Consider the following 15,455-nt stretch of genomic DNA (forward strand, 5'->3'; position numbering starts at 1 on the left):
CTAATTTAACTAATATTAATGTCATTAGATCTACTGATACGATTGTACCTGAAGATTACCATCACCCCGCATTGATTGTCGAAATTCTAAATTCTTTTGTAAAATTCAGAGAAAAGATCAGTGGCGTACCCACTTATAATTATTCAAAAGCTAATTTTCTTGGCCTATATAAGGACCTGGAGAAAGTAAATTGGGATCAAATAATTAAACATCATAATCCAAATATTGCATTATCACAATTCTACTCATTACTAGACGCAGTTATAAGTGGGTATGTCCCTAAAAGGAAAAGATATAAAAGATCATACCCAAGCTGGTTCACATCTGAAATAATAAGAACTTTAAAGAACAAAGAATATTATAGGGAAAGGAAGAACTTATCCTATTATAACAACATTATGTTTATAGAGACATGTAGGAATTTAAAGATTATGATAAGTAAAGCATACAAGTCTTATTTGAGAAATGCTGAAGAAAATATCACTGATAACTCAAAGATGTTCTGGAATTTCATTAAAAACAAAAAGAGAAATTTAAGTAAACAGAAACAAATGACTTATGAAGCCCAAAATCTTGAGTCCAGCAAGGAAATTGCCGATTCCTATGCTAAGTATTTTAACAGTGTGTATTCCTCTTCTCCCTCACCATATTCAATTCCTGAACCTTCCTATACTGAGGTAACTCATTGTCTTAACATTCACTCAGTAACTAATGATGATTATAATGAATCTGTAAAAAAATTAAAATTGAGTAAATCTAGTGGTGCGGATCAAATTCCTACTTATATATTTAAAGCTTGCGCTGACGTATTACGCATACCACTTTGTCATATATTTAATCAGATATTAAAAACCCAAATATTTCCCGATATTTGGAAAATTAGTAAAGTAGTCCCCATTTTTAAATCTGGTAATGCTTGTGATGTAAAAAACTATCGACCTATATCTCTCATTTTTGCTCCGTCTAAGATATTTGAACAAATTATTTATAAAAAAATATTTAACCATGTCAAACCATTTATAACTACAGAGCAACATGGGTTTTACCCGAACAGAAGTACTACAACTAACTTGATCACATTAACCCAATTTGTTTTTGACTCATTTAATGAGGGATCCCCAGTAGATGTAATATATATTGATTTTGCCAAAGCTTTTGACAAATTAGAGCACTCAATTTTGCTTCAGAAATTATCAAACTTTGGCTTTTCCATAAGTTCATTAAAACTAGTAGCTTCCTATTTAAGTAATCAAACCCAATTTGTAACATATAATCAGGTAACCTCTTTTCCATTTTTTGTGCACTCACTCTGGCGTACCACAGGGTTCAAATTTGGGCCCTTTATTTTTTCTATTATATATTAATGACTTACCATGAACAATTAAATACTCCAAGTGCTTATTGTTTTCCGATGATGTAAAAATATACAAGAGAGTAAATCATGAGACTGACTGTCTAGCTCTCCAATCCGATTTAAATAATTGTTACGCTTGGTCACAAACAAATAAGCTTTCTTTTAATGTCAATAAATGCTTTGTACTTTCTTTTGCTTGACGACATATAAAATACACTCACAAATATATAATTAACAGTAATTCTTTAAGTAGAAAAAGCATTACCAAGGATTTAGGAATATGGTTAAACAACAAACTCACCTTTGATATTCATATTGAAAAAGTAGTTAACGACTCTTATAAAATTCTTGGCTTTGTTTTAAGAAACTCCAAAGATTTATTTAATATCAACTCTTTAGTATATTTATTTAATAATCTTGTACGAGCAAAATTAGAATACGGGAGTACGATATGGAACCCATACATGTCATGCAATATCAATAAAATTGAAAAAGTTTGAGAATAAATTTTTACGACATATTTACTACAAAAAATACAAGAGATCTTCATATGCAGATCGCATCTCCTATGTTAAATTACTAAATGAATTCTCCTGTGATACACTTCAATGAAGACGCGAAACGGCTGACCATATATTCCTATACAAACTTATCAATGGTATATTTGAGTGTGAAAATCAAACTTTGACGTCAATTATAAGGTATTAAAAGTAAGACAACCATTTTACTGCAATAAATCAAACAAAAAATTCCATCAAAATTCTCCAATCATTAGATTATTAAATAAACATAATAATATCGTCCCGAATGGAATTGATTTGGATTTTGCTTTTAATATTAAAAACTCTCTATATAGTTTAAACAACATATTAGATATAATATACAAATAAAACAGATCCAATTCTAGAGTGATATATTTATAGTCTCAAATACAATTTATAGCTTTTTAAATTTTGTATACATAAACGAATTCAAATTTGAACTTTTGCTTTGTATTGATTATTCCTGTTTCTTATTTAAATAGTGGTATTCGTATAATTTCTTTATTATTCTCAAGCTTTTATAGTTTGTTACTTGTTTATGTTTTGTTTCTTCTGTCCTTTAGTTTTCTCCTCTGTTCAAAATTCGTAATATATGTGTGTAATTTTTTGTATTTGTGTAACTTTTGTATTTGTATAACTTTTTGTATTTGTTTTTATCTAAGGTTTTGTGTAATAATTACTATGTGTTTGTATCATGTATTACATATTTATGTAAATTATATTGTATATAGAAAATTGTAATGCCTATTGTAATTGGAGCATTCGCTCTGTTATAGGCTACTGGTTAATTAATAAATAAATAAATAAATTATTGCTGTAGAATCGAGGGGTCCATGGTTGGATCTTTGATGGTGGCACATAATGGTTTGGATCCCACTCTAAACTGTAGGCCCAGCCCTGATTAGCCTATCTGTGCATAAAGTGGACATAAAAGAAACTTTTATCTAAGGATCTTGTATGTTAAGCCATTAATATCTGGGAAACTTACTTGCCTGTTGTTGTCGTTTTCTATGATTGTGCTCTTTACAACACTGGTGGAATTACAGTGGAACCTCGATTATGTGTTTTTGAGGGGACTAGGATAAAAAAAAATTAAAAAAAATGTGGCAAAATGTAAAAACACGTATATTATACAAAGTAAATATGTACAAACAACAAACTCTTCTTATTCACTGACAACATATACATATACACAAATACTTAACAGTAACTTACTTACACTCCTGATGACACACATGCAGGGGTATATTGGTGCCAGGGTGCGAACCCGGTACTTTTTTTAACCCCTGGGACCACCCTGGTTCTTTATTTTTGTAACAACTATTTTTTCCCTTTAAAAGTCTTCCTTAAAATATATGTAGGACTATATTGAACTGGGGTTTAAGATATAGTCCTACATATATTTGACACATTCCAAACGTACTGAAATTGCAATCACAGAGAATGTATCAAGGGGGTTTTCTCTCAATGCACTGACGTGTGCTTTTTGCAGTACTTAGCTCCTGATTATATAGTCTGTTATGAATAGCCAGTAAAGCAACCGTTATTTAGGTGAAAGAATGTATTTTATTATATCAGTTAATGTGTTTCCAGAGCCATGTGCCCTCTTGTACAGAAAAAGAAAAGATGCGGTGCACATACTCAACCCCCCTCCAGCCACGCAGGGAACAGGATCGGCACATTGCCGAACAGCACGGCCCAGCCCCCCAAACCCCAACTGGCAACGCCACCTGACAACAGGAAGCAAACGACACAAACCAAGATGCGCATGCCAGCGCCGCCGAAGGGGAGAAATCACAACTACCCCCCCCCCCCCCCCCGGGAACAAACAATGCAGTGACGCGGTACCATCTCCGCTTCAAACGCCATACCCTTTTGTGAAGACAGTGGATCTTCGAAATTAATAGGATTTAACCATTAAATTGTGCAATGCGGAAGTGCGAAATTTTCTAAATTTGACGTAAGTAATTTTAAACCACGTTTACAGCAATCATCATGAATAAACAGGCTAAATTTCACAAAAACTGCAGTACAAAGTACAAGACCATAATTGAGCGTGTCAAGAAAACAACAAAAAAAAAAAAAGCTGAAGACAAAGTAGTTGTGGAACCAAGGTTCACAAGACGCACATCATCGGCTGCATACTGTACGACCACAAAGGTTTGTGTCTTCTGCAATAAGCCTCCGACTGTTCAAGAGAACCTGCATGATGTCGCAACTCTGGAGATCGAGCAGCGAATTTGCGATGGAGCAGTAGTTCTTGGACGACATGATTTGTTGGTCAAAATGTCCATAGGACATTTTGTGGCCCAGGAAGCATCATATCACAAGAATTGCCTTTCGGGCTTTTATAACCAAGTTCGATCAAATGAAAGGAAGATGAAAATAGGTGAGACAGGTTTCTTACATGTTGCATTTACTGAGCTTGTCATGTACATGGAGTCCTGCTTTGGAGAACTTTTCAAGTTATCGGATTTGAGGAAGATGATCAATGACAGGCTGCAACAACTGGAGGGGAGATAACGCATTATCAATTTCGTTGCATCGTCTGCAAGAGAAGCTATTAAAACATTTCCCAAACTTTCGCTCTCACACGGATCAGCCTAAACCTACTATTCTAGTGTTTGAAGAAAATGTTGCAACAGTTGTCCGAGATGCCACATATCAGGAACCTCACGATCACTTCATTGAGTTGGCAAGAACTGCAAATACTTGTCGAGCTGAAATGTTTAACGTACAGGAAACGTCATTTAAAGGAAGTATTATCCAAGATGTCCAGACATTGCACTATCTCTGCTGACACTAATCAGAATGCTTCTTCACGGAACAAGCATCAAAGATCAGAGTTAGGAACTGGAATCGCCTGCTGTGAGTTCAATTGCTCAACTTATTATGTTCAAAGCTACAAAACATCCGTGTACACCAGGGGCTCATGTTCGCAGTCATACAACGAAACGCGAGCCTCCATTGCCGCTTTATGTCAGTCGGACAAATTGGCTCATCATGGACTCTCAGTATCATACAATCGTGTTTTACAGTGCTCAAAGCAAGTCTCTGATGCTGCATGTCAGATTTATGAAGATGAAGGGATTGTTTCCCCACCAGCTTTGCAATCAGCTGTTTTCTGCACAGCTGCCTTCGACAACATTGATCACAATCCATCGTCTGTGACAGTGGAAGGCACTCTTCATGGAACATCCATCAGTATTGTTCAGCATCCAGATCAAGGCTCTGAAATAATGTGTCGACGTCTACTCCCGATACCAGAGTTAAGTGGAATCTCATAATCACTGCGTGTGAAAAGTTTACTGACATTTTACACTGATTTTGCTCCTTATACCATGAAAGAAAAGGAACCAGATATACCTCCCATTGCTGAGAGCGTTTTGTTCAATTTCACAGTAAATCTAAACGCTGAGATGGAGGTTGAGGATGCATGGCTTCAGCATGTCCGGGTTGCAGTGGAACAAGAGAAACCCCAAGCAATTTCATGGGCTGCCATTCATTCATTTCAACAACAGCACTGAGCTAAAGGGGTTTCAATGTCTAGTTCTCTTGCCCCTTCTTCCAGATCCTTCTCATTCAATTGCCGTTGCGAAGCACATTATTTGCAACGTGCAGAAAACCATTGCATCTGTGAACCCAAATCAAGTGACAGTAATCACCAGGATCAACCTCTCTACGCTCTTGGAAAGATCTTTCAATGGAATAACCAACAGCAACACAGCGAAAACAAGGTTGTGCTTATGATGGGCGCTTTCCACATCGAGATGAACTTTATGATTGTAATTGGGGATTTACTAGAAAAATCAGTATTATTTCAGCCTTGACACCTGCTGAAGTGTGGCGAGGGAAAAGCTCAGTCATTTTTGAGAGCCTCTCATCCAAGACGGGCCCGATACATTCATGAAGTTCTCTCAGCTGCTTTGCATATTCTCTCAATACTCACCTATGATGCCTACAGAGCAGATAATCCAGACAGATAGCTTGATTACGAGAATTGGAAACAACAACAATCGGCAGATTCAGCTGCATTCTACTACTGGCATATGATTCTTTGTCTGGAAGTGTTGAGAGCTAGTTTTGTACGCTCTATCCGCTCTTCAAACTTTTGCCTATACCTTCAGACATTGAAGGCCATGGCTCCATGGTTCTTCACTGTTGATCACACAAATTATGGCTGATGGGTGGGTACCTGTGCACATGCGTGATATGGAGTTACTCTCAGTTGTCGCCCCTGAAGTTTACAATGCATTCAGTTCTGGGAAATTCACAGTCAAGAAATCCAATGCAAGTTTCTCCTCGATTGCGCTTGACCAGGGTCATGAGCAGAAAAACAAGCTAGTCAAGACCACAGGAGACACAGTGGGTCTAACAAAGGATGCAGCTGCATTAAGGCTCTGGATGATTGTTGGGCCTGAGATAGCTTCCATGCAGCGAGAGTATGTAAGATCACTGAGAAATTATTCTGGCAATGAAGATAACGATGAAAAAAGCCATCATGAAGAATCAGAGAGCCACCAGAAAAGGTTCCAGAAACATGTTAAATGTCTTGTATCTGCAACTTTGGAAATGGATATCCCACTATTGGATGATGAATTACAATCTATAGATTCTCGCATTATTGCTGGAGAAACAGCTGAAGAATGTATTAGATCATTGACAAGTCTTGGCAATACTCAATATTCAAAATACATGGAGGATCGAATCATTTCAAGAAAGGTTTCCATCTTCAACCCCATCAAGAGAAACAATGTGAACATATTTGGCGGCGCAGTTCCTCCTAAGTTAAAACAGATGACAAAACTTACTATGGCAAAAACAGACGCTGCCATATTTTCCAAACTGTACATTGCATCGATGAATTTTTCAGAAATGAAAACCAGCAGTTCGTCCCTCTCGGAGACACGAAGATTGAGACCAGCCGTAAAATCTGAACTTCTCAAATGTTTCAACAAAGAAGAGGAAGCAGACGAGCCAGATAACGATAAAGAAAATAATGGGAATTTATCTGTAGATATAACCGCAGTGTTCTTGGATGGGCCTGCTATCGTCCAAATGATAAAGCCGTGCACAAACGTGACATTCACCGATTATCGCAACACTTTCATCAAGTACATTACAAACCAGCAGGGAAATCGAGTAGGTGTCGTTTTTGATGCCTATCCTGACGAAAGCCTCAAAAACTGTACACGAGAGAAGCGTGGAACAGGACATCGTCAACGGGTCACACCTGCAGGAAAGCTACCAAGAAACTGGCAAAAGTTTCTTTGTTCATCGGAGAACAAGGTTGAACTCTGTAACTTCCTAGCCGATGGCCTCCAGACAGTGCAGCATGTGAAAACAATTTCCGTCACTAGATGGGAGGAAGTTGTGAGTAACGGAAATGCAGACGTGTCCTCTCTCAAGTCTAAACAAGAAGAAGCTGATTCAAGACTCTTCCTTCATGTCTTTCATGCTGTGAAGGAAGGTAACACACACATTCTAATTAGAACTGTGGATACAGATGTGGTTGTCATTGCATTGAGTTGTTGTTTTAAGTCCACTTTATGCACAGTAAGGCTAATCGGGACTGGACCTACAGTTTAAAGTGGGATCCGAACCACTTGTGCCTCCATCGGGTGGTTGTCATTGCAGTTTCCTTGCTTGGTGAGCTCCAGAAAATGAACCTGAAAGAATGTAGGATTTCTTTCGGTGTCGGAAAAGCCTTACATGTTATCGCCGTTCACGAATTCGTGAATAGGCTTGGTCCCGACAGATGCAGTAGCATGTTGTTCTTCCACGCATTTACGGGCTGTGATACCGTGTCTGAATTCTGTGGAAAGGGGAAAATGTGGAAGTCATTTCCTGAAATCACCAAAATATTCCAAAAGTTATCACGGCCTGCACAAGCAATTGAGGAACATCATTTGAAACTTCTCGCGAGGTACGTTATCCTGACTTATAACATCACAAGCAACTTGGATGATATCGAGCAAGCAAGAAAGGCACTGTTTGTCCGGGGACGGGCAATGGACAGATTACCACAGACATTTGCTGCGCTTCTACAGCATACTAAACAAGCATGTTTGCAGGTGGGATTTATCTGGGGACAGAGTTTGGTTCCAAATCCAGAATATCCCAACTTCGAGGATTGGGGATGGAAGAAGGAAGGTAGTGTTTGGGTTCCATTCTGGACTACAAAAGGAACCACTGCCTCTGTGAAGGAGCTCACAAAGTGTTCCTGCAAAAGCTGTATTAGAGGTCGTTGTCTATGCAGACAGTCAGGCCTTCCATGTATGGGCCTTTCTTTGTGTGTATGAGGGAGATTCTTGCAATACGAATCAACATTAATTTAGTGGCGTAGAAATATATTGTAAACTTTGTATGTATACTGTAGACCAGTTGTAACATTCCTGTAGCATTAAATATTTGTACATTAAAGACTGTTTTGTGTTATTAATGTAAGGTAATGATGGCGCCCATCTTGGTTTTCGTCATCAATCTTTAAATTCAAAATGGCTTACAGATGACCACCAAAAGTTCCCAAATTCGCTGCTAAACATAAATTTTGTTGTACTTTAGCAGCAAATTCTGGAATTTTCGGCCGCCATTTTATAATTGTATACCAAATCTGATAATTCAAATGGATTCCTAGTACTCTAAAACATATATGTGGACACCTTTATTACCTTGCACTGTCAACCGATTATGGCTGCAGCAAAGTTATGCTGGTTTTAGCCGCCATTTTGAATTTCATTCAATTTGGCGAGAAACAATGATTTCTCGACGTGTTCCCACATCCAACTTGAAGCGTATACATGAAAGCCTTGTGCATGCTAAGTTTCATGCTTTCTTCCGGAAAGGACTGTAACTTTTGTAGTGGAGCTGCACTAAGTATGAAATTTCTCGAAGTACCAGGATGGTGAAAGTATGCTATGAAGCATTGATGTGCTTAAGGTGGGGGTGAGGGCAGCATATTCCCCAGTATCTGTTTGGTAGAAATTCAGCCACATGTTAGCTTGGGTAGATGGTTATAGTGTGCATGTACATATTGATCGTTTGCATCCGGTTTTTTTAATACAGTGTTACAAATTTGTCGAGTCTGCGGTTGATGGTGAGGTCTAGGAAGATGATTTTGCCTGGCTATTCATGTTCTATAGTGAAATTCAGTCTGGGGTGGATGCTGTCCAGTTTTTCCTGTCAGAAAAAAACATACTCCAAGCTACAGAACTCCAATATATCAGGTATGGAAGGTATGCTGACAACACTATAGTCATATACAAATAACGGAAGAAATCAACCTTTTAATGGAAAGCTGCAGTCTCAACAAATTCGAGATAGGACAGGTACCAGCTGGATCAGTGTTTTCATCCTGATTAAGACTAGTTATGATAGTTGAAATGTTGGTTATGTCTACAAAGATTAGCACTTCAGGTACATTTTACATTTGAAATTAATTATGAAGAGTGTAGCAACATTGACAATAGAAAAGGACTTCAGCTTGATAGTCAAAATATTGCATACAGAAACAAAAAACATGGGCCAGAAGTATAAATATATAACTCCAAGTAGTTGTATATTAACAAATTATGTTGGCACAAGATTTTTCTGCACTTTCATATTCTTTGCTTTAAAGATTAAATTACTATATTACCTGGATAAATTATTCAAACATTTCATTAGAACTATCATTTAAATCTTTAAAAACTTACTTGTTTTGCATGAAACTGCTCAATTGTGAAAGTGAAAAATCTTATACAGTATTCAGAACTAGTACTTGCCTCGAGGCAACACTTAACACATACTACACATTAGGTTCTACACTCCTGAGACATTCATCATAAAATTTCAGACTCGAACCTCTCAGCACCCAATTTCTGTTTCAAGTTTTGCATGAGGCAAGGTATTTTTTCATAATCTGGCAGTCTTAACCATGCAGACTGATTTATTGCTATTACAGGATAGCCAAGTGCTTCGACCATTTTCTGGTTCACTGAAAAAGTCCCTTTCAATCTTTCACAGTTGGTAGCGTAACACTTGGGCGGATGCACCATGATCATAATTCTGAAAAAGAAAACAAACTATTGTTTTCTAAATTGATAGAAAGAAATTTGAGACTGTTATAATTTCTTATTATTCAGATGCATAAACAGCACATTCTGTGTGAGACTTATTGGTTACATCCTATCTATTCATTGGGTTTGAGGATACAAACGAGAAGAATCACAATGATGTAAAGTTTTACAATGTGCTGTCTATTCTTAGGAATAATAAACAATACCAAAAAAAGAAGAAATTGTTAATTTAAAAAAGAACTAGAAAAGAAGAAAAATCATGAAATGTTGATTTGTTGACAAAGAAAACACAGTCCCTTGCGAAGAAAATGGTTAATTTAGGTGGTAACATAATTAAAATGTAATTAAGATATAAGCAGTTATATTTTGTTAATTTTTTGCTTGGCTCTTAAGGTTCTCTCCATGAAGTTTGTGCAGGTAGTTGCTCTTTGAAATAGTTAACAGACATTATAGTACCTAATTGAATATAAAAATATTTTAGAACAAAACTATTCATGTTTAAAATACATGATAAATGTGACAAAATACAATGGAACCTTGATTACAGTGCTCAAAAGAATTGTTGCATAATGTGATATGTACAGAAGGGAATGGCGTTGCCAGGAAATGAAGCAGAAAGCAAACATTTTTATTTGTCGAAGTGTATAAAAGGACAGTACAGTAAAGTGTTTTATGTTAAACAAGGGAAAAAAGTATACAGTAGCACTGTTACAAAACGAATCAGGACAACCAAGGTGAATATGAGTGTCAGCAGTCCAAAAGATCTTCAGGAACCAATGGGCCTCCCCGAGCACGTATGCACCTCTCTACATGACATGGCATGCTTTTGCTCTAGGTTGTCCAGTGTATCCAGTGTGAGGAATACAGCCCTATTCCTGTATGGCAGCCTCGGTGAGCTATAGGAGGGACTGTGGCAAGGTGGATTGATTTAAATCAGGTGATTTTTTAAAAAAAAATTAAAATCACTGATTTAAATCACTTTAACCTTTATCCACCGGACTTCTCACGTGCAAAGTTAAAGAATAGAGTAGAACTCTTGATTTTATATTTTTGGATTTGATTTTTTTTTAATTCATAAAAAAATTCATAGTTTATCATTCATGCATTGAAAATGTTTTTTGAGAGACTAAATGACAAAATTATTGTAAGAATTTATACAAAATTCACATATAAATGGGACCAAGGTGGATTGATTTTAATATTTTAATCAGGTGGTTTCTTTTTTAAAAAAATCAACAATTTAAATCACTTTAAATAAATAATTTATATAATAATGTTCATAAGCAGTTTGTACATATCAATCACTTTTACTGAAAGTATACATTCATCTTGTAATAATTTAATGGTGTTTATTAGGCTCTAAGAAAGGAAAAGAAAGGAAACAAAATAGGGGGGGTTCCAAAAAATGTACTCACTGTTTAATAGTCCATATCTTCTGACAAAATTGACTTGCGGGTACAATTTTTGGCACTGAGAGAGAGTTATGTTAGATGTTCAAAATGACCACCAGCAACTTCTAAAACAAATCAGATGACGCCGAACTGCAGACCGTACTACGGCCATCAGTGTATCTGGCGTAATGGCAGCACATGATGCTTTTAATTTTACACGTAGTTGGTTTTTGGTGATACACGTCATCCTTGACGGTCCCCCACAGGTAGAAGTCCAGTGGTGTCAAATCAGGAGACCGAGGTGGGTACTCAATAGCACCTATCCAATGTCTGGGGAGAGTGTCATCCAGGTACGACCTGAAATCGCAATGGTAGTGAGGCGGGGGGCTCCATCTTGCTGCAGGTACAACAGTTCATCGCCAAACAGAGTTCGGATGGCAGGCAAAATCCTTGACTGAAGCATTTTAGGATACACCTCACCGGTTACGATACCCTCGAAGAAGAAGGGACCAATCAAACCACGCGATGACAGACCACACCACACGTTAAGCCCAGGTCGATTCACTGCCTTCTCCATATAAACGTGAGGATTGACGGGCGACCAGTAGACACAATTGTGGCGGTTCACAGTACCATTACATTTGAATTGCGCCTCGTCAGACCACACAACTGTCCCTGCAAATTCCCCATCCTCGCGAACCATGTGCTCAAACCATTCGCAGTATTCGACCCTACAATCCGGATCGTCCTCTCATTGATCACGTGTACCAGTCTTGGAATGTACACTTTCTACTGTGCACCCTTCAGAATGCGTCTTACGCTAGACCGGCTCACCCCACTTTCACGCACTCCCTGGTTCACTGATTTTTGCGGTGATCGGGCAAAATGTTGCAACACTGCAGCACTGGACTCTGGACTTGTAGCTGTTCGTGGTCGGCCGGATCTTGCCTTGTGCATATCATGAACAGTTCAGTCGGATTCGAACTTATCACGAATACGGACTATTGTTCGACGTGTTGGAGGCCATGTTCCAAACTCATTCTGCCACTGCCGCTGAACCTCTTGAATGTTCTCGTACTTCCAGAACCATTTCAATACAGCCTTGCGTTCCACAAATGATAACTGTACCACAGCCATTGTTGCTACTCGACTGTCTTCCGCTGTACTGGCATGATCGCTCCAACACTCACGCATGTGCGGCACAAATTGCCAGTGCCACCTACCCGTGACAAATTAAACAGTTACACTACACCTCCACATGAGATTAGTACGTGTAAGTCTGTTTGTTTCGAAATTATTGCATAACAAACAGTGAGTACATTTTTTTGGACCCCTCTGAATATGTACTGATGGGGTGAAGCTCATAGGAAAGGAAATGTAATATGTAAACTGTAAACACACTTAACTTTATCTTGATTTAAATAAAATTCAATAATTTTTATAGGCAAAAATAGCAAACCTTTGATGTACAATAATATAGAAAATACTAATCATGTTAAACTGTAAATAGTGCCATTATCATTAAAGTGTAAACAAACATGGCAGCTGAAATTAAAAAAAGTGGCAGAAAAAATACTTAATATAAACTAATATGAATCAAATGAATCCAAAAAAGCAATAGCCAGAGGTACAAGGGGTCATTTCATAGTTTATGCAGCACTATTCACGCTACTTGAAGAAGCACAGTGCATTGCAAATAATCATATTTCTGAGATACGTTCAATAAATCGTTGGCCAGCTCAATTCAGAATTAGACGCTAATGTAAGTTCAAGCTCTGAGATGCTAAAAAAAAATTATCTATATCTAGTTCAACTCTGAAAGATAACAGGATACTGCTGCTATGTAGCTGCAATACATTAGGATGTTCGATATTCGTCGGAATTTCATTAAAGCCGAGCATATTGGGAAGTGGGGTTTAAATCTTCAATCAGTTACTCCAATGTTCTCCTTTTGCTGCATCAGGGGCAACACCTGTGCTACAAGTGCACATCTGTAATGGACTCTAAGGCAAAGTGACCGGTTTAGAACCGTATTTTACTATATCATATTAGTTCAATGTATTGACAGGGGTATTGATTAGGAATGGGGAGCAGTACCCCCCCCTTACCTACACACACTTTTTGTCCCCGTACTATGGTCTCTTAATGCTAAGCCTTGTCTACAAGTGGATTTGAGCCAAAAATCATCTGCTCGAATTAAATTTTCAATACGCTTCTCTCTAATTGCAGTCAATAGAAAGTAAACTATCCTTACCCCCTCCCCCCGCACAGTTAAGACACTTAATAGCCGCCACTGTGTGCATACATTTTAAATAACAAAAACAACATGTAAGTAACAAACGCCACGTGAACGAAACACTGCATAAAACAATGTATTACATTCTCACCAACATCATAATCGTGCTACGATGCCAGGGGTCTCCGATTCGAATCCCGGCCAGGGCATGGATGTTTGTGAGTGTCCATTCATCATATCATCACTCATTCCCATCTTCGCAAATTCACCAGAAAGTGGCACAAAAGTGAAGTAAAAGAAATCAAATCAATCAATCAACCAATATCATAGGAAATGAAACACGTAAATTTAGGGAAATGCATGACTCTGCATTAAACTACATATCTCCTCTACCCCCAATTCTACAGGCACGAAACAGAAAACAATCTCTAGAGAAAATTATAAGCTATGAATTTGGTTCAGTGGCTTTAGGATGTAAATTACATAGTTTCTTACATATTTGCTGTTTTTTGTGTCAGAAACCAGCTTTTATGCTAATTCTAAAAACTAAGGGAAATATTTGAATATTTCTAATTCAATTAAGATTTATGGTAGCTCTATCAAACAAAAATCATAATTTAGCAAATTTTCTGTTCTTTCATTTTGGTTATCTTCACTTTTTGTGTACAATGCACAGTTTTCGAGATATTAATTATTTTTAATTTTTAAGTTGAATTTTTGCCATTTTCCAAGATGGCGGATTTTCCCCAAACATTTGGATGGTGGATTTTTAATATATTATTCACTATACCATTCCGCACAATATGGCACAAAAAACATTTGTGTTGCAAATATTTCCGGGTTAGGCCCTTTTTTTCCAGTTCGTTTCCTCTACTAGAAAGAACAAAAGGAAGGTTGTAAATTTATAGCCTGTGGTTGTAGTTGATGTAAAATCCACTAGAGGCGCTACTTGATGTTGATAGCTAAAATGGGAACAACGAAGGTAGAGCAAGCATACTGCGTAATGGAATTTGCACCAATAGGGGAAGTTGTTACAGTTCAGACACACTTTCGTGCTAAATTCAAGAAACGACCTCCACATAGACACTGCATTACATGCTGGGTGCAGAAGTTTGAATCAACTGGATGTCTCTGCAGTAGAAAATTCCCGGTCGACCAGGAACGTCAAGGGAGACAGTGGATAGGATTTGTGCTGCTTTTCAAATGAGTCCCAGAAAAGCGACAAAGCAAGCAAGTAAAGAACTTAATGTGCCACAACCCACTGTATGGTGTATTCTAAGAAAGTGTCTATGATTTAAACCATCCAAATTGCAACTCATGCAGGCACTGAAAAATGCAGATATGCCAAAATGGCAGACCTTCTGCATTGAAATACAGAATCTGTTTGAAGAAGAGGATGGATTTGCTGACAGGTTAGTGTTTAGTGATGAAGTGACATTTCATGTTAGCAGGAAAGTGAATCGCCATAACATTAGGGTCTGGAGTACAGAACACCCTCATACCATAGTGCAGCAGGAAAGAGACTCACCAAAAGTGAATGTGTTTTGTGCAATAAGCAGACGGAAAGTGTACAGACGGATCTTTCTTTTTAGCCGAAGCCACTGTTACTGGCCAGACCTACCTAGACATGTTATCGGAATGGCTCATGCCACAACTGGAGGAAGATATTCCGAATTCCATCTTTCAACAGGATTGTGCTCCTCCCCACTTCCACACCTTGTTCATGCGTACCTCAAAGCCACCTGACCAGGTCGTTGGATTGGCCGTACCGGGAATCAAGATTTGGCCTCCACGATCCCCAGATCTTACTCCATGCGACATATTTTTAGGGGGTTTGTAAAAGACACTGTACGTTCCTCCATTACGACAGGACCT

The 15,455-nt window shown here is 37.9% G+C and overlaps 1 protein-coding gene across 1 annotated transcript in view; it reads right to left on the reverse strand.

Moving 5' to 3' along the window:
- Positions 1-3,719: 3,719 nt before the first annotated feature.
- The window catches only part of LOC145985600 (FAST kinase domain-containing protein 1, mitochondrial-like), a 29,911-nt gene continuing 18,175 nt past the window's right edge, over positions 3,720-15,455 (reverse strand). The window contains exon 5 of the mRNA XM_083119671.1: positions 3,720-9,942. Coding sequence (XP_082975797.1) covers positions 9,717-9,942 — 226 coding nt within the window. The 3' untranslated portion in view covers positions 3,720-9,716. The remainder of the gene's footprint in view (positions 9,943-15,455) is intronic.

Source organism: Lepisma saccharinum, chromosome 3, assembly GCF_977018435.1.
Source record: "Lepisma saccharinum chromosome 3, izLepSacc3.1, whole genome shotgun sequence".
In the NCBI taxonomy this organism is placed as follows: Eukaryota; Metazoa; Arthropoda; class Insecta; order Zygentoma; family Lepismatidae; genus Lepisma; species Lepisma saccharinum.